The sequence below is a fragment of the Toxotes jaculatrix genome, chromosome 20 (genome assembly GCF_017976425.1).
Source record: "Toxotes jaculatrix isolate fToxJac2 chromosome 20, fToxJac2.pri, whole genome shotgun sequence".
In the NCBI taxonomy this organism is placed as follows: Eukaryota; Metazoa; Chordata; class Actinopteri; family Toxotidae; genus Toxotes; species Toxotes jaculatrix.
Window position 1 is genome coordinate 3256510 of NC_054413.1, and position 19261 is coordinate 3275770.

Consider the following 19261-nt stretch of genomic DNA (forward strand, 5'->3'; position numbering starts at 1 on the left):
ACAATACTACTGGAAATGTAATTTATGCAATCCAGTAAGGAACATTCAAGATGTCAAAATTACCATGTGGAACTGATTAGGGATAGTGCTGCAACTAACCTCTTAACATGCACTGAAACATAACACAAATGGCCATTCAAATTGGGGAAAAAAATGGAAAACTAAACTTGTGCCTCAAGAATTCATTTTGTATTTCTTATTTGCATGACTTGGACTCTGAAGCTAACACCATGTTTTCCCTTATATACAAATGCATAATTTCTCTGGGTGTAACACTACTCCTAATTGTTTTCTGCACCTTAGCCTTGTACAACCTATTCACTGATTTAAGCACTTTCAATTACAAACTGTGGTTTCTGTACTGTTTATAATTTTTCTTCAACTACCATTCTTCAGGATTTTATAAGCAATGATGCATGCATTTTCTGTACATTTTAGCTTGGTGTAAAGATGTCATTGAGCCTACTCCCAGAGAATTTTTTTCCTGTGAAACTTCAAAATCCCTTTATAGTTTCTAAATCAAATGTTAGCTATTGAAGCTAGCTCTTTTGACTTGGTGGGAAATATACTTATTCATTTTCTTGTCAAATTTCTTGTAACTTGACTTTTATCAGACAGATATGACAGTGGTGTCATTTGCAAATAGGTGTATTTCCCAAAATATCCAACTATCCCTAAAAAATTAGACTTGCAGTTCATAAATGCAGTCCCACAGCAGGATGTTTTCTGACAAAGTAAGGCACAGTGACTAAAACAAGTTAATGCTTCTGTTTTTGAAGAACATTTGTTAAAACCAGAGCTTCACAATAAAACTGTCTATGAACATTAATAAACCCACAGCGTTTGTTTTTTTTGTTTTTTTTTTCCAGTTATAGAATTCTGTCAGCATCACTGAAATAGATCAAATGTGGCTATGTAATGAAACCAACATCAGGGCAAACGTACACCAAAAGAAAATATATTTGTAATAGCTGAATGTTTGTGTGCTATTTTACATACTGTAAGAACAACGGACACAATCACAGTCCAACATTGAAAGTTCTTCACAACTTTAAAAATAGTAATGTTTCCCGTATCCACACAATTCCAGACACCTCTTAGAAACACTGCCAGCCAGTGTTTTTCACCAGGCGTCTGATTTTCATTAATATACAAGCCCACGAGTCATGTGCTATAAGGTGTTCCCTCTCCTCACAGCTTGAAAGTCTATGCAAGAGCTGATGCTTTCTCTCCACTGCTTTTTGAGGCGCTTGTCCATCCAGCTGTGGAGGAGACTGCTTCCTGTTAGATCAATCTGTATATTCCAAAACATCATGTCAGGTCATCAGTCTTTGTTGGCTCTCTGGAGGGCCTTTTGAATTCAAACTCGGGGCAGAAGAGAAAGGGAGAATGGGTGTAGGAGTAGATTCATTGTCTGCTGGAAGGGCAGTCTCAGGTTCAGCATGCGGACACGGGGAGTCCAAATGCAAACCAAAACGAATGGAAAGAGCAGATGAGAGTTGCATATTGTGGACGCCAGTGTTGTGATAGGTGACTATATGGGTGGGGAGGATTTGGGCCGCTGGGGGAGCCCTACAAGGCCAAGCTAACCCTCGTCTTCACTCTCTTCTTCCAGAGCCTCTTCAAACACTCTTTCTGGTAGCCTGAAGCATTCCTCAAAGAAGTTCACCAGGGACTGACTGAGGTGCTGCCTTGTTGCTTCACTGTGAATGAAGTGGCCTTCATCTGGGTAGATCTGAGACACAAAGAATAAGGTAAGAACAAGAGCAGAATACACGTTATTGTATTATTGCACAAATGGTTGGATCAATAGGGCAGAAAACTGGAGAAATCTCTATCTCACTGCAAACCAGATCTCTACAGAAAAATGAGTGGAGAGAGAAGGGATGAATGACAACTGTGCCAACTAGCAGTAATGCAATTCATAGTTAACACCTAGTCCAAAAGGTTCTTTAGTTTTCTTATTATTGCACAGTGTGCCTGAGGAAACTGGATGCAAAATTAGATTTTCATTCTTGAAAACTATTTTATCTAATGTGAGAAAAAAAAGAAAGAAAACAAATTCTAGAGTTCTGTTTTGCACTGACACCTAATTTGTTCAATGCCTATATACATTGTTTGGTTTAGTATGCATTAATGAAAAAGCCAATCTGCAGAATGGAACTGAGAGTAAACCAGTTTTCAGACTAACCCATGAAAATATACAGTGCTTAACAACATTTCATTAAAATGAGAAAACATTAATATTTTTAAAATCTTTCAAAAACATGTTTAAAACTTAAAATGTTGTTATTTATTTGGAAAATAAGAAACAGAAACTACAAAATAGTTCTTTTTGACCTAAAAAAGAAAAATGACATGACATTCAACCACTAAAACTCATCAAGTAAATCCCTATAATTTGACCTCTTAAGCGAGAAATAATAATATGCTTTACTACTGTTTCATTTTTTTTTGTAAAATAGTAAATTTGAAAATTCATGGATAAAAATAATTCTATTTTAACATAATTTCGGTTAAAGAGCTTCTACATACTGACATAAATACAATTTTGGTAATTACCTGTGCTGTTAATTTAGGGCAGCAGTGGCATAAACCTTACATTGGGTGGTGGTCTAATAAATTTGTTAAGCACTGTATATATATAGGGTGTATCACCCTGTAGATTGAGGGAAAAAAAAGACAGTATAACATAGTATGTACTTCCTCACTATCCTGTTTTTGTGGTGATATCAAAATGTAGCCAGTGGGAACCAAAAGAAAAATTGGTTTACAGGCCCAGTAACCCATTTAATATTGGACAAAGTCAGGCAAGGTTGCAAACATTGATTATCTGATTCTTTCTTGATTAATTACATAGTCTATAAAATGTTAGAAAATAGAAAACAAAAAAAGCCTATCACGAGTTCAAGGTTTAGTCTTGTCCAACAAACGGTCCAAGAACAAATGGAATTTGATTTAGATGATAAAAAAGAAGCACATTTTCATCATTTCATCATTTTCTTTATTAAGTTTCTTTCTTTAATTCAGCTAATTAATCAAACACCAATGTGGCTTAAACTTCTGGAGTATGAGCTTAACACAGATATTGTTAATGACTTATCATACCCCTGTTAGAGGCTTCCGGAGAAACCTGGTTAGTGTGTGAGCACAGTAACCTGTCTGTCGGTCAGTAATGAGCTCCAATGAACATTCAGCTGCAATACATTGTATCTTAATTGGATTAGTCCTGGTGTTAATGCAGGATGCCCAAGAAGGTCTCATAATCTCATTATGTGGAATGAAGGCATTGTGAAGGGCTAATCCTCAGCCTGCTGTGGGATCCACACTGGGATCACAAGGCTCCCAAAGCTTGGAGAATAACTGAACCAGGGAAAGAAATACAAGCAGAGAAATTGGATGTGAAGCTTCAATTACAAAGCAGTGAAAGAAAAACCACATACCTGTAAGGTGTAGTTGGCTTTTTCATTGATGAGCTGCGCAATGAATTTTGCTGTATGTTGGAAATGAACTTTTTCTGTGAAGATAAAACAGAATAGATGCCAAAACATTAGATTTGTCATGTCTTTATCTGCTGCTTATCTGGGTCCAGGCCCAGGTCGCGGAGTTGACTGGCATCCACACAATGCTGTCCGGTGTGAGGCTCAAACCAAAAACCCTGAGAGTTTGAGTCGCATGCTCTACCAAATGAGCTACCCGGGCAGCTATATCAGATTGGTGTATTCTTGACTTACCATCAGCTGTTGGATGGATAATAAGAAACTTCTTGTCCATAAACTGAGATGCTCTGTGTGCTAAATTGGCCATCTGACAAGGAAAGACACACACAGAAACAAATTAGATAAAATAGACATTAATCACACCAACTCAAATTTGAAAAATAACAGTTGTAAAAAGTATAGTAGTATGGTAAGGGTTCTAAAAACAAGTCATAGTTTACTAAGTCTTCCAAATGTCATGAAAAACATCACAGTGGTAAGGCTTCAAAATTGGCGAAAAAAATTCATAATGTAGTAAGACTTCCAAAAGTCATGAAAAATGTCATTGAATAGAAAGGCGTCAAAATTGGCCGAAAAAAGTCAAATTTTTTTTTGGCCTCAAAATGTCGTAAAAATGGTCATAGTATAGTAAGGCGTCAAAATGGGCAAAAAAAAGTCAAATTTTTTTTTACCTCAAAATGTCATAAAAAACGTCATAGTATAGTAAGGCGTCAAAATCGGCCAAAAAAAGTCAAATTTTTTTTGACCTCAAAATGTCATAAAAAAATGTCATAGTATAGCAAGGCGTCAAAATCGGCCAAAAAAAGTCACATTTTTTTTTCCCACTTTTTTGTCATAAAAAACGTCATAGTATAGTAAGGCGTTTTTTTTCGGCCAAAAAAAGTCAAATTTTTTTTTGACCTCAAAATGTCATAAAAAACGTCATAGTATAGTAAGGCGTCAAAATGGGCCAAAAAAAGTCAATTATTTTTTTCCACTTTTTTGTCATAAAAAACCTCATAGTATAGTAAGGCGTCAAAATCGGCCAAAAATAGTCAAAATTTTTTTGACCTCAAAATGTCATAAAAAACGTCATAGTATAGTAAGGCGTTTTTTTCGGCCAAAAAAAGTCACTTTTTTTTTTTTACCTTAAAAAGTCATAAAAATGTCATAGTATAGTAAGGCGTCAAAATCGGACAAAAAAAGTCAAAAATTTTTTTGACCTCAAAATGTCATAAAAATCGTCATAGTATAGTAAGGCGTCAAAATTGGACAAAAAAAGTCGAAATTTTTTTTGACCTCAAAATGTCATAAAAAACGTCATAGTATAGTAAGGCGTTTTTTTCGGCCAAAAAAAGTCAAAATTTTTTTTGACCTCAAAATGTCATAAAAAACATCATAGTATAGTAACGCGTTTTTTTCGGCCAAAAAAAGTCACATTTTTTTTTTTACCTCAAAATGTCATAAAAAACGTCATAGTATAGTAAGGCGTTTTTTTCGGCCGAAAAAAGTCAACATTTTTTTTGACCTCAAAATGTCATAAAAAACGTCATAGTATAGTAAGGCGTTTTTTTCGGCCAAAAAATGTCAAAAATTTTTTTGACCTCAAAATGTCATAAAAAACGTCATAGTATAGTAGGGCGTCAAAATGGGCCAAAAAAGTCACTTTTTTTTTTTACCTCAAAAATTCATAAAAAACGTCATAGTATAGTAAGGCGTTTTTTTTCGGCCAAAAAAAGTCACTTTTTTTTTTTTACCTTAAAAAGTCATAAAAATGTCATAGTATAGTAAAGCGTCAAAATCGGCCAAAAAAAGTCAAAATTTTTTTTGACCTCAAAATGTCATAAAAAACGTCATAGTATAGTAAGGCGTTTTTTTCGGCCAAAAAAAGTCACATTTTTTTTTTACGTCAAAAAGTCATAAAAAACGTCATAGTATAGTAAGGCGTTTTTTTCGGCCAAAAAAAGTCACATTTTTTTTTTACCTCAAAATGTCATAAAAAACGTCATAGTATAGTAAGGCGTTTTTTTCGGCCAAAAAAAGTCACATTTTTTTTTTACCTCAAAAAGTCATAAAAAACGTCATAGTATAGTAAGGCGTTTTTTTCGGCCAAAAAAAGTCAAAATTTTTTTTGTCCTCAAAATGTCATAAAAAACGTCATAGTATAGTAAGGCGTTTTTTTCGGCCAAAAAATGTCACGTTTTTTTTTTACCTCAAAATGTCATAAAAAACGTCATAGTATAGTAAGGTGTCAAAATCGGCCAAAAAAAGTCAAAAATTTTTTTTACCTCAAAAAGTCATAAAAAACGTCATAGTATAGTAAGGCGTTTTTTTCGGCCAAAAAAAGTCATAATTTTTTTTAACCTCAAAAAGTCATAAAAAAACGTCATAGTATAGTAAGGCGTTTTTTTCGGCCAAAAAAAGTCACGTTTTTTTTTTTACCTCAAAATGTCATAAAAAATGTCATAGTATAGTAAGGCGTCAAAATCGGCCAAAAAAAGTCACTTTTTTTTTTTACCTCAAAAAGTCATAAAAAACGTCATAGTATAGTAAGGCGTTTTTTTCGGCCAAAAAAAGTCATAATTTTTTTTTTACCTCAAAATGTCATAAAAAACGTCATAGTATAGTAAGGCGTTTTTTTTCGGCCAAAAAAAGTCAAAATTTTTTTTGACCTCAAAATGTCATAAAAAACGTCATAGTATAGTAAGGCGTTTTTTTCGGCCAAAAAAAGTCACATTTTTTTTTTACCTCAAAAAGTCATAAAAAACGTCATAGTATAGTAAGGCGTTTTTTTCGGCGAAAAAAAGTCAAAAATTTTTTTGACCTCAAAATGTCATAAAAAACGTCATAGTATAGTAAGGCGTTTTTTTCGGCCAAAAAAAGTCAAAAATTTTTTGACCTCAAAAAGTCATAAAAAACGTCATAGTATAGTAAGGCGTTTTTTTCGGCGAAAAAAAGTCAAAATTTTTTTTGACCTCAAAAAGTCATAAAAAACGTCATAGTATAGTAAGGCGTTTTTTTCGGCCAAAAAAAGTCATAATTTTTTTTTTACCTCAAAATGTCATAAAAAACGTCATAGTATAGTAAGGCGTTTTTTTCGGCCAAAAAAAGTCAAAATTTTTTTTTACCTCAAAATGTCATAAAAAACGTCATAGTATAGTAAGGCGTTTTTTTCGGCCAAAAAAAGTCACATTTTTTTTTTACCTCAAAAAGTCATAAAAAACGTCATAGTATAGTAAGGCGTTTTTTTCGGCCAAAAAAAGTCATAATTTTTTTTTTACCTCAAAATGTCATAAAAAACGTCATAGTATAGTAAGGCGTTTTTTTCGGCCAAAAAAAGTCACTTTTTTTTTTTTACCTCAAAAAGTCATAAAAAACGTCATAGTATAGTTAGGCGTTTTTTTCGGCCAAAAAAAGTCAAAATTTTTTTTGTCCTCAAAATGTCATAAAAAACGTCATAGTATAGTAAGGCGTTTTTTTCGGCCAAAAAATGTCACGTTTTTTTTTTACCTCAAAATGTCATAAAAAACGTCATAGTATAGTAAGGCGTTTTTTTCGGCCAAAAAAAGTCAAAATTTTTTTTGACCTCAAAATGTCATAAAAATCGTCATAGTATAGTAAGGCGTTTTTTTCGGCCAAAAAAAGTCATAATTTTTTTTTACCTCAAAAAGTCACAAAAAACGTCATAGTATAGTAAGGCGTTTTTTTCGGCCAAAAAAAGTCAAAATTTTTTTTGACCTCAAAATGTCATAAAAAACGTCATAGTATAGTAAGGCGTTTTTTTCGGCCAAAAAAAGTCACATTTTTTTTTTACCTCAAAAAGTCATAAAAAACGTCATAGTATAGTTAGGCGTTTTTTTCGGCCAAAAAAAGTCAAAATTTTTTTTGTCCTCAAAATGTCATAAAAAACGTCATAGTATAGTAAGGCGTTTTTTTCGGCCAAAAAAAGTAAAAAAATTTTTTTGTCCTCAAAATGTCATAAAAAACGTCATAGTATAGTAAGGCGTTTTTTTTGGCCAAAAAATGTCACATTTTTTTTTGACCTCAAAAAGTCATAAAAAACGTCATAGTATAGTAAGGCGTCAAAATCGGCCAAAAAAAGTCAAAATTTTTTTTGACCTCAAAATGTCATAAAAATCGTCATAGTATAGTAAGGCGTTTTTTTCGGCCAAAAAAAGTCATAATTTTTTTTTACCTCAAAAAGTCACAAAAAACGTCATAGTATAGTAAGGCGTTTTTTTCGGCCAAAAAAAGTCAAAATTTTTTTTGACCTCAAAATGTCATAAAAAACGTCATAGTATAGTAAGGCGTTTTTTTCGGCCAAAAAAAGTCACATTTTTTTTTTACCTCAAAATGTCATAAAAAACGTCATAGTATAGTTAGGCGTTTTTTTCGGCCAAAAAAAGTCAAAATTTTTTTTGTCCTCAAAATGTCATAAAAAACGTCATAGTATAGTAAGGCGTTTTTTTTCGGCCAAAAAAAGTAAAAAATTTTTTTTGTCCTCAAAATGTCATAAAAAACGTCATAGTATAGTAAGGCGTTTTTTTTGGCCAAAAAATGTCACATTTTTTTTTGACCTCAAAAAGTCATAAAAAACGTCATAGTATAGTAAGGCGTCAAAATCGGCCAAAAAAAGTCACATTTTTTTTTTACGTCAAAAAGTCATAAAAAACGTCATAGTATAGTAAGGCGTTTTTTTCGGCCAAAAAAAGTCAAAATTTTTTTTGACCTCAAAATGTCATAAAAAAGGTCAAAGTATAGTAAGGCGTTTTTTTCGGCCAAAAAAAGTCAAAATTTTTTTTGTCCTCAAAATGTCATAAAAAACGTCATAGTATAGTAAGGCGTTTTTTTCGGCCAAAAAAAGTCACATTTTTTTTTACGTCAAAAAGTCATAAAAAACGTCATAGTATAGTAAGGCGTTTTTTTCGGCCAAAAAAAGTCATAATTTTTTTTTACCTCAAAAAGTCACAAAAAACGTCATAGTATAGTAAGGCGTTTTTTTCGGCCAAAAAAAGTCAAAATTTTTTTTGACCTAAAAATGTCATAAAAAACGTCATAGTATAGTAAGGCGTTTTTTTCGGCCAAAAAAGGTCACATTTTTTTTTTACCTCAAAAAGTCATAAAAAACGTCATAGTATAGTAAGGCGTTTTTTTCGGCCAAAAAAAGTCAAAATTTTTTTTGTCCTCAAAATGTCATAAAAAACGTCATAGTATAGTAAGGCGTTTTTTTCGGCCAAAAAAAGTCAAAATTTTTTTTGTCCTCAAAATGTCATAAAAAACGTCATAGTATAGTAAGGCGTTTTTTTTCGGCCAAAAAATGTCACTTTTTTTTTGACCTCAAAATGTCATAAAAAACGTCATAGTATAGTAAGGCGTTTTTTTTCGGCCAAAAAAAGTCAAAAATTTTTTTGACCTCAAAATGTCATAAAAAACGTCATAGTATAGTAAGGCGTTTTTTTCGGCCAAAAAAAGTCAAAACTTTTTTTACCTCAAAAAGTCATAAAAAACGTCATAGTATAGTAAGGCGTTTTTTTCGGCGAAAAAAAGTCAAAAATTTTTTTGACCTCAAAAAGTCATAAAAAACGTCATAGTATAGTAAGGCGTTTTTTTCGGCCAAAAAAAGTCAAAAATTTTTTTGTCCTCAAAATGTCATAAAAAACGTCATAGTATAGTAAGGCGTTTTTTTCGGCCAAAAAATGTCACTTTTTTTTTTTACCTCAAAATGTCATAAAAAACGTCATAGTATAGTACGGCGTCAAAATCGGCCAAAAAAAGTCAGTTTTTTTTTTTACCTCAAAAAGTCATAAAAAACGTCATAGTATAGTAAGGCGTTTTTTTCGGCCAAAAAAAGTCACATTTTTTTTTTACGTCAAAAAGTCATAAAAAACGTCATAGTATAGTAAGGCGTTTTTTTCGGCCAAAAAAAGTCAAAAATTTTTTTGTCCTCAAAATGTCATAAAAAACGTCATAGTATAGTAAGGCGTTTTTTTCGGCCAAAAAATGTCACTTTTTTTTTTTACCTCAAAATGTCATAAAAAACGTCATAGTATAGTACGGCGTCAAAATCGGCCAAAAAAAGTCACATTTTTTTTTTTACCTCAAAAAGTCATAAAAAACGTCATAGTATAGTAAGGCGTTTTTTTCGGCCAAAAAAAGTCAAAATTTTTTTTGTCCTCAAAATGTCATAAAAAACGTCATAGTATAGTAAGGCGTTTTTTTCGGCCAAAAAAAGTCAAAATTTTTTTTGTCCTCAAAATGTCATAAAAAACGTCATAGTATAGTAAGGCGTTTTTTTCGGCCAAAAAATGTCACTTTTTTTTTGACCTCAAAATGTCATAAAAAACGTCATAGTATAGTAAGGCGTTTTTTTCGGCCAAAAAAAGTCAAAAATTTTTTTGACCTCAAAATGTCATAAAAAACGTCATAGTATAGTAAGGCGTTTTTTTCGGCCAAAAAAAGTCAAAACTTTTTTTACCTCAAAAAGTCATAAAAAACGTCATAGTATAGTAAGGCGTTTTTTTCGGCGAAAAAAAGTCAAAAATTTTTTTGACCTCAAAAAGTCATAAAAAACGTCATAGTATAGTAAGGCGTTTTTTTCGGCCAAAAAAAGTCAAAAATTTTTTTGTCCTCAAAATGTCATAAAAAACGTCATAGTATAGTAAGGCGTTTTTTTCGGCCAAAAAATGTCACTTTTTTTTTTGACCTCAAAATGTCATAAAAAACGTCATAGTATAGTAAGGCGTTTTTTTTTCGGCCAAAAAAAGTCACTTTTTTTTTTTTTTACCTGAAAAAGTCATAAAAAACGTCATAGTATAGTAAGGCGTTTTTTTTTCGGCCAAAAAAAGTCACATTTTTTTTTTACCTCAAAAAGTCATAAAAAACGTCATAGTATAGTAAGGCGTTTTTTTCGGCCAAAAAAAGTCACATTTTTTTTTACCTCAAAAAGTCATAAAAAACGTCATAGTATAGTTAGGCGTTTTTTTCAGCCAAAAAAAGTCACAATTTTTTTTGTCCTCAAAATGTCATAAAAAACGTCATAGTATAGTAAGGCGTTTTTTTCGGCCAAAAAAAGTCATAATTTTTTTTTACCTCAAAAAGTCACAAAAAACGTCATAGTATAGTAAGGCGTTTTTTTCGGCCAAAAAAAGTCAAAATTTTTTTTGACCTAAAAATGTCATAAAAAACGTCATAGTATAGTAAGGCGTTTTTTTCGGCCAAAAAAGGTCACATTTTTTTTTTACCTCAAAAAGTCATAAAAAACGTCATAGTATAGTAAGGCGTTTTTTTTCGGCCAAAAAAAGTCAACATTTTTTTTGTCCTCAAAATGTCATAAAAAACGTCATAGTATAGTAAGGCGTTTTTTTTCGGCCAAAAAATGTCACTTTTTTTTTTGACCTCAAAATGTCATAAAAAACGTCATAGTATAGTAAGGCGTTTTTTTCGGCCAAAAAAAGTCAAAAATTTTTTTGTCCTCAAAATGTCATAAAAAACGTCATAGTATAGTAAGGCGTTTTTTTCGGCCAAAAAAAGTCAAAATTTTTTTTGACCTCAAAATGTCATAAAAATCGTCATAGTATAGTAAGGCGTTTTTTTCGGCCAAAAAAAGTCATAATTTTTTTTTACCTCAAAAAGTCACAAAAAACGTCATAGTATAGTAAGGCGTTTTTTTCGGCCAAAAAAAGTCAAAATTTTTTTTGACCTAAAAATGTCATAAAAAACGTCATAGTATAGTAAGGCGTTTTTTTCGGCCAAAAAAGGTCACATTTTTTTTTTACCTCAAAAAGTCATAAAAAACGTCATAGTATAGTAAGGCGTTTTTTTCGGCCAAAAAAAGTCAAAAATTTTTTTGTCCTCAAAATGTCATAAAAAACGTCATAGTATAGTAAGGCGTTTTTTTCGGCCAAAAAATGTCACTTTTTTTTTTGACCTCAAAATGTCATAAAAAACGTCATAGTATAGTAAGGCGTTTTTTTCGGCCAAAAAAAGTCAAAAATTTTTTTGACCTCAAAATGTCATAAAAAACGTCATAGTATAGTAAGGCGTTTTTTTCGGCCAAAAAAAGTCAAAAATTTTTTTACCTCAAAAAGTCATAAAAAACGTCATAGTATAGTAAGGCGTTTTTTTCGGCGAAAAAAAGTCAAAAATTTTTTTGACCTCAAAAAGTCATAAAAAACGTCATAGTATAGTAAGGCGTTTTTTTCGGCCAAAAAAAGTCACAATTTTTTTTGTCCTCAAAATGTCATAAAAAACGTCATAGTATAGTAAGGCGTTTTTTTTCGGCCAAAAAAAGTCATAATTTTTTTTGACCTCAAAAAGTCACAAAAAACGTCATAGTATAGTAAGGCGTTTTTTTCGGCCAAAAAAAGTCAAAAATTTTTTTGACCTAAAAATGTCATAAAAAACGTCATAGTATAGTAAGGCGTTTTTTTCGGCCAAAAAAGGTCACATTTTTTTTTTACCTCAAAAAGTCATAAAAAACGTCATAGTATAGTAAGGCGTTTTTTTCGGCCAAAAAAAGTCAAAATTTTTTTTGTCCTCAAAATGTCATAAAAAACGTCATAGTATAGTAAGGCGTTTTTTTCGGCCAAAAAATGTCACTTTTTTTTTTGACCTCAAAATGTCATAAAAAACGTCATAGTATAGTAAGGCGTTTTTTTTCGGCCAAAAAAAGTCAAAAATTTTTTTGTCCTCAAAATGTCATAAAAAACGTCATAGTATAGTAAGGCGTTTTTTTCGGCCAAAAAAAGTCAAAATTTTTTTTGACCTCAAAATGTCATAAAAATCGTCATAGTATAGTAAGGCGTTTTTTTCGGCCAAAAAAAGTCATAATTTTTTTTTACCTCAAAAAGTCACAAAAAACGTCATAGTATAGTAAGGCGTTTTTTTTCGGCCAAAAAAAGTCAAAATTTTTTTTGACCTAAAAATGTCATAAAAAACGTCATAGTATAGTAAGGCGTTTTTTTCGGCCAAAAAAGGTCACATTTTTTTTTTACCTCAAAAAGTCATAAAAAACGTCATAGTATAGTAAGGCGTTTTTTTTCGGCCAAAAAAAGTCAAAAATTTTTTTGTCCTCAAAATGTCATAAAAAACGTCATAGTATAGTAAGGCGTTTTTTTCGGCCAAAAAATGTCACTTTTTTTTTTGACCTCAAAATGTCATAAAAAACGTCATAGTATAGTAAGGCGTTTTTTTCGGCCAAAAAAAGTCAAAAATTTTTTTGACCTCAAAATGTCATAAAAAACGTCATAGTATAGTAAGGCGTTTTTTTCGGCCAAAAAAAGTAAAAAATTTTTTTACCTCAAAAAGTCATAAAAAACGTCATAGTATAGTAAGGCGTTTTTTTTCGGCGAAAAAAAGTCAAAAATTTTTTTGACCTCAAAAAGTCATAAAAAACGTCATAGTATAGTAAGGCGTTTTTTTCGGCCAAAAAAAGTCAAAATTTTTTTTGTCCTCAAAATGTCATAAAAAACGTCATAGTATAGTAAGGCGTTTTTTTCGGCCAAAAAATGTCACTTTTTTTTTTGACCTCAAAATGTCATAAAAAACGTCATAGTATAGTACGGCGTCAAAATCGGCCAAAAAAAGTCACATTTTTTTTTACCTCAAAATGTCATAAAAAACGTCATAGTATAGTAAGGCGTTTTTTTCGGCCAAAAAAAGTCAAAATTTTTTTTGACCTCAAAATGTCATAAAAAACGTCATAGTATAGTAAGGCGTTTTTTTCGGCCAAAAAAAGTCACATTTTTTTTTTACCTCAAAAAGTCATAAAAAACGTCATAGTATAGTAAGGCGTTTTTTTCGGCCAAAAAAAGTCATAATTTTTTTTTTACCTCAAAATGTCATAAAAAACGTCATAGTATAGTAAGGCGTTTTTTTCGGCCAAAAAAAGTCACTTTTTTTTTTTTACCTCAAAAAGTCATAAAAAACGTCATAGTATAGTTAGGCGTTTTTTTCGGCCAAAAAAAGTCAAAATTTTTTTTGTCCTCAAAATGTCATAAAAAACGTCATAGTATAGTAAGGCGTTTTTTTCGGCCAAAAAATGTCACGTTTTTTTTTTACCTCAAAATGTCATAAAAAACGTCATAGTATAGTAAGGCGTTTTTTTCGGCCAAAAAAAGTAAAAAATTTTTTTACCTCAAAAAGTCATAAAAAACGTCATAGTATAGTAAGGCGTTTTTTTCGGCGAAAAAAAGTCAAAAATTTTTTTGACCTCAAAAAGTCATAAAAAACGTCATAGTATAGTAAGGCGTTTTTTTTCGGCCAAAAAAAGTCAAAATTTTTTTTGTCCTCAAAATGTCATAAAAAACGTCATAGTATAGTTAGGCGTTTTTTTCAGCCAAAAAAAGTCACAATTTTTTTTGTCCTCAAAATGTCATAAAAAACGTCATAGTATAGTAAGGCGTTTTTTTCGGCCAAAAAAAGTCATAATTTTTTTTGACCTCAAAAAGTCACAAAAAACGTCATAGTATAGTAAGGCGTTTTTTTCGGCCAAAAAAAGTCAAAAATTTTTTTGACCTAAAAATGTCATAAAAAACGTCATAGTATAGTAAGGCGTTTTTTTCGGCCAAAAAAGGTCACATTTTTTTTTTACCTCAAAAAGTCATAAAAAACGTCATAGTATAGTAAGGCGTTTTTTTCGGCCAAAAAAAGTCAAAATTTTTTTTGTCCTCAAAATGTCATAAAAAACGTCATAGTATAGTAAGGCGTTTTTTTCGGCCAAAAAATGTCACTTTTTTTTTTGACCTCAAAATGTCATAAAAAACGTCATAGTATAGTAAGGCGTTTTTTTCGGCCAAAAAAAGTCAAAAATTTTTTTGTCCTCAAAATGTCATAAAAAACGTCATAGTATAGTAAGGCGTTTTTTTCGGCCAAAAAAAGTCAAAATTTTTTTTGACCTCAAAATGTCATAAAAATCGTCATAGTATAGTAAGGCGTTTTTTTCGGCCAAAAAAAGTCATAATTTTTTTTTACCTCAAAAAGTCACAAAAAACGTCATAGTATAGTAAGGCGTTTTTTTCGGCCAAAAAAAGTCAAAATTTTTTTTGACCTAAAAATGTCATAAAAAACGTCATAGTATAGTAAGGCGTTTTTTTCGGCCAAAAAAGGTCACATTTTTTTTTTACCTCAAAAAGTCATAAAAAACGTCATAGTATAGTAAGGCGTTTTTTTCGGCCAAAAAAAGTCAAAAATTTTTTTGTCCTCAAAATGTCATAAAAAAACGTCATAGTATAGTAAGGCGTTTTTTTCGGCCAAAAAATGTCACTTTTTTTTTTGACCTCAAAATGTCATAAAAAACGTCATAGTATAGTAAGGCGTTTTTTTCGGCCAAAAAAAGTCAAAAATTTTTTTGACCTCAAAATGTCATAAAAAACGTCATAGTATAGTAAGGCGTTTTTTTCGGCCAAAAAAAGTAAAAAATTTTTTTACCTCAAAAAGTCATAAAAAACGTCATAGTATAGTAAGGCGTTTTTTTTTCGGCGAAAAAAAGTCAAAAATTTTTTTGACCTCAAAAAGTCATAAAAAACGTCATAGTATAGTAAGGCGTTTTTTTCGGCCAAAAAAAGTCAAAATTTTTTTTGTCCTCAAAATGTCATAAAAAACGTCATAGTATAGTAAGGCGTTTTTTTCGGCCAAAAAATGTCACTTTTTTTTTGACCTCAAAATGTCATAAAAAACGTCATAGTATAGTACGGCGTCAAAATCGGCCAAAAAAAGTCACATTTTTTTTTACCTCAAAATGTCATAAAAAACGTCATAGTATAGTAAGGCGTTTTTTTCGGCCAAAAAAAGTCAAAATTTTTTTTGACCTCAAAATGTCATAAAAAACGTCATAGTATAGTAAGGCGTTTTTTTTCGGCCAAAAAAAGTCATAATTTTTTTTTACCTCAAAAAGTCACAAAAAACGTCATAGTATAGTAAGGCGTTTTTTTCGGCCAAAAAAAGTCAAAATTTTTTTTGACCTCAAAATGTCATAAAAAACGTCATAGTATAGTAAGGCGTTTTTTTCGGCCAAAAAAAGTCACATTTTTTTTTTACCTCAAAAAGTCATAAAAAACGTCATAGTATAGTTAGGCGTTTTTTTCGGCCAAAAAAAGTCAAAATTTTTTTTGACCTCAAAATGTCATAAAAATCGTCATAGTATAGTAAGGCGTTTTTTTCGGCCAAAAAAAGTCATAATTTTTTTTTACCTCAAAAAGTCACAAAAAACGTCATAGTATAGTAAGGCGTTTTTTTTCGGCCAAAAAAAGTCAAAATTTTTTTTGACCTAAAAATGTCATAAAAAACGTCATAGTATAGTAAGGCGTTTTTTTCGGCCAAAAAAGGTCACATTTTTTTTTTACCTCAAAAAGTCATAAAAAACGTCATAGTATAGTAAGGCGTTTTTTTCGGCCAAAAAAAGTCAAAAATTTTTTTGTCCTCAAAATGTCATAAAAAACGTCATAGTATAGTAAGGCGTTTTTTTTCGGCCAAAAAATGTCACTTTTTTTTTTGACCTCAAAATGTCATAAAAAACGTCATAGTATAGTAAGGCGTTTTTTTCGGCCAAAAAAAGTCAAAAATTTTTTTGACCTCAAAATGTCATAAAAAACGTCATAGTATAGTAAGGCGTTTTTTTCGGCCAAAAAAAGTAAAAAATTTTTTTACCTCAAAAAGTCATAAAAAACGTCATAGTATAGTAAGGCGTTTTTTTTCGGCGAAAAAAAGTCAAAAATTTTTTTGACCTCAAAAAGTCATAAAAAACGTCATAGTATAGTAAGGCGTTTTTTTTCGGCCAAAAAAAGTCAAAATTTTTTTTGTCCTCAAAATGTCATAAAAAACGTCATAGTATAGTAAGGCGTTTTTTTCGGCCAAAAAATGTCACTTTTTTTTTGACCTCAAAATGTCATAAAAAACGTCATAGTATAGTACGGCGTCAAAATCGGCCAAAAAAAGTCACATTTTTTTTTACCTCAAAATGTCATAAAAAACGTCATAGTATAGTAAGGCGTTTTTTTCGGCCAAAAAAAGTCAAAATTTTTTTTGACCTCAAAATGTCATAAAAAACGTCATAGTATAGTAAGGCGTTTTTTTCGGCCAAAAAAAGTCATAATTTTTTTTTACCTCAAAAAGTCACAAAAAACGTCATAGTATAGTAAGGCGTTTTTTTCGGCCAAAAAAAGTCAAAATTTTTTTTGACCTCAAAATGTCATAAAAAACGTCATAGTATAGTAAGGCGTTTTTTTCGGCCAAAAAAAGTCACATTTTTTTTTTACCTCAAAAAGTCATAAAAAACGTCATAGTATAGTTAGGCGTTTTTTTCGGCCAAAAAAAGTCAAAATTTTTTTTGTCCTCAAAATGTCATAAAAAACGTCATAGTATAGTAAGGCGTTTTTTTCGGCCAAAAAAAGTAAAAAATTTTTTTTGTCCTCAAAATGTCATAAAAAACGTCATAGTATAGTAAGGCGTTTTTTTTGGCCAAAAAATGTCACATTTTTTTTTGACCTCAAAAAGTCATAAAAAACGTCATAGTATAGTAAGGCGTCAAAATCGGCCAAAAAAAGTCAAAATTTTTTTTGACCTCAAAATGTCATAAAAATCGTCATAGTATAGTAAGGCGTTTTTTTCGGCCAAAAAAAGTCATAATTTTTTTTTACCTCAAAAAGTCACAAAAAACGTCATAGTATAGTAAGGCGTTTTTTTCGGCCAAAAAAAGTCAAAATTTTTTTTGACCTCAAAATGTCATAAAAAACGTCATAGTATAGTAAGGCGTTTTTTTCGGCCAAAAAAAGTCACATTTTTTTTTTACCTCAAAAAGTCATAAAAAACGTCATAGTATAGTTAGGCGTTTTTTTCAGCCAAAAAAAGTCAAAATTTTTTTTGTCCTCAAAATGTCATAAAAAACGTCATAGTATAGTAAGGCGTTTTTTTTCGGCCAAAAAAAGTCAAAAATTTTTTTTGTCCTCAAAATGTCATAAAAAACGTCATAGTATAGTAAGGCGTTTTTTTTGGCCAAAAAATGTCACATTTTTTTTTGACCTCAAAAAGTCATAAAAAACGTCATAGTATAGTAAGGCGTCAAAATCGGCCAAAAAAAGTCACATTTTTTTTTTACGTCAAAAAGTCATAAAAAACGTCATAGTATAGTAAGGCGTTTTTTTCGGCCAAAAAAAGTCAAAATTTTTTTTGACCTCAAAATGTCATAAAAAAGGTCAAAGTATAGTAAGGCGTTTTTTTCGGCCAAAAAAAGTCAAAATTTTTTTTGTCCTCAAAATGTCATAAAAAACGTCATAGTATAGTAAGGCGTTTTTTTCGGCCAAAAAAAGTCACATTTTTTTTTACGTCAAAAAGTCATAAAAAACGTCATAGTATAGTAAGGCGTTTTTTTCGGCCAAAAAAAGTCATAATTTTTTTTTACCTCAAAAAGTCACAAAAAACGTCATAGTATAGTAAGGCGTTTTTTTCGGCCAAAAAAAGTCAAAATTTTTTTTGACCTAAAAATGTCATAAAAAACGTCATAGTATAGTAAGGCGTTTTTTTCGGCCAAAAAAGGTCACATTTTTTTTTTACCTCAAAAAGTCATAAAAAACGTCATAGTATAGTAAGGCGTTTTTTTCGGCCAAAAAAAGTCAAAATTTTTTTTGTCCTCAAAATGTCATAAAAAACGTCATAGTATAGTAAGGCGTTTTTTTCGGCCAAAAAAAGTCAAAATTTTTTTTGTCCTCAAAATGTCATAAAAAACGTCATAGTATAGTAAGGCGTTTTTTTCGGCCAAAAAATGTCACTTTTTTTTTGACCTCAAAATGTCATAAAAAACGTCATAGTATAGTAAGGCGTTTTTTTCGGCCAAAAAAAGTCAAAAATTTTTTTGACCTCAAAATGTCATAAAAAACGTCATAGTATAGTAAGGCGTTTTTTTCGGCCAAAAAAAGTCAAAACTTTTTTTACCTCAAAAAGTCATAAAAAACGTCATAGTATAGTAAGGCGTTTTTTTCGGCCAAAAAAAGTCAAAAATTTTTTTGACCTCAAAAAGTCATAAAAAACGTCATAGTATAGTAAGGCGTTTTTTTCGGCCAAAAAAAGTCAAAAATTTTTTTGTCCTCAAAATGTCATAAAAAACGTCATAGTATAGTAAGGCGTTTTTTTCGGCCAAAAAATGTCACTTTTTTTTTTTACCTCAAAATGTCATAAAAAACGTCATAGTATAGTACGGCGTCAAAATCGGCCAAAAAAAGTCACATTTTTTTTTTTACCTCAAAAAGTCATAAAAAACGTCATAGTATAGTAAGGCGTTTTTTTCGGCCAAAAAAAGTCAAAATTTTTTTTGTCCTCAAAATGTCATAAAAAACGTCATAGTATAGTAAGGCGTTTTTTTCGGCCAAAAAAAGTCAAAATTTTTTTTGTCCTCAAAATGTCATAAAAAACGTCATAGTATAGTAAGGCGTTTTTTTCGGCCAAAAAATGTCACTTTTTTTTTGACCTCAAAATGTCATAAAAAACGTCATAGTATAGTAAGGCGTTTTTTTCGGCCAAAAAAAGTCAAAAATTTTTTTGACCTCAAAATGTCATAAAAAACGTCATAGTATAGTAAGGCGTTTTTTTCGGCCAAAAAAAGTCAAAACTTTTTTTACCTCAAAAAGTCATAAAAAACGTCATAGTATAGTAAGGGGTTTTTTTCGGCGAAAAAAAGTCAAAAATTTTTTTGACCTCAAAAAGTCATAAAAAACGTCATAGTATAGTAAGGCGTTTTTTTCGGCCAAAAAAAGTCAAAAATTTTTTTGTCCTCAAAATGTCATAAAAAACGT

At 30.6% G+C, this 19261-nt stretch overlaps 1 protein-coding gene across 4 annotated transcripts in view; it reads right to left on the reverse strand.

Annotated features, from left to right (window-relative positions):
- Window positions 1-142: 142 nt before the first annotated feature.
- The window catches only part of dpp6a (dipeptidyl-peptidase 6a), a 232245-nt gene continuing 213126 nt past the window's right edge, over window positions 143-19261 (reverse strand). For all 4 annotated transcript variants that reach the window (XM_041065383.1, XM_041065384.1, XM_041065380.1 and 1 more), the window contains 3 exons: window positions 3735-3807; window positions 3444-3517; window positions 143-1735 (listed from right to left, as the gene is read on the reverse strand). In XM_041065383.1, the coding sequence (XP_040921317.1) occupies window positions 1586-1735; window positions 3444-3517; window positions 3735-3807 (297 nt within the window). In that variant the 3' untranslated portion in view covers window positions 143-1585. The remainder of the gene's footprint in view (window positions 1736-3443; window positions 3518-3734; window positions 3808-19261) is intronic.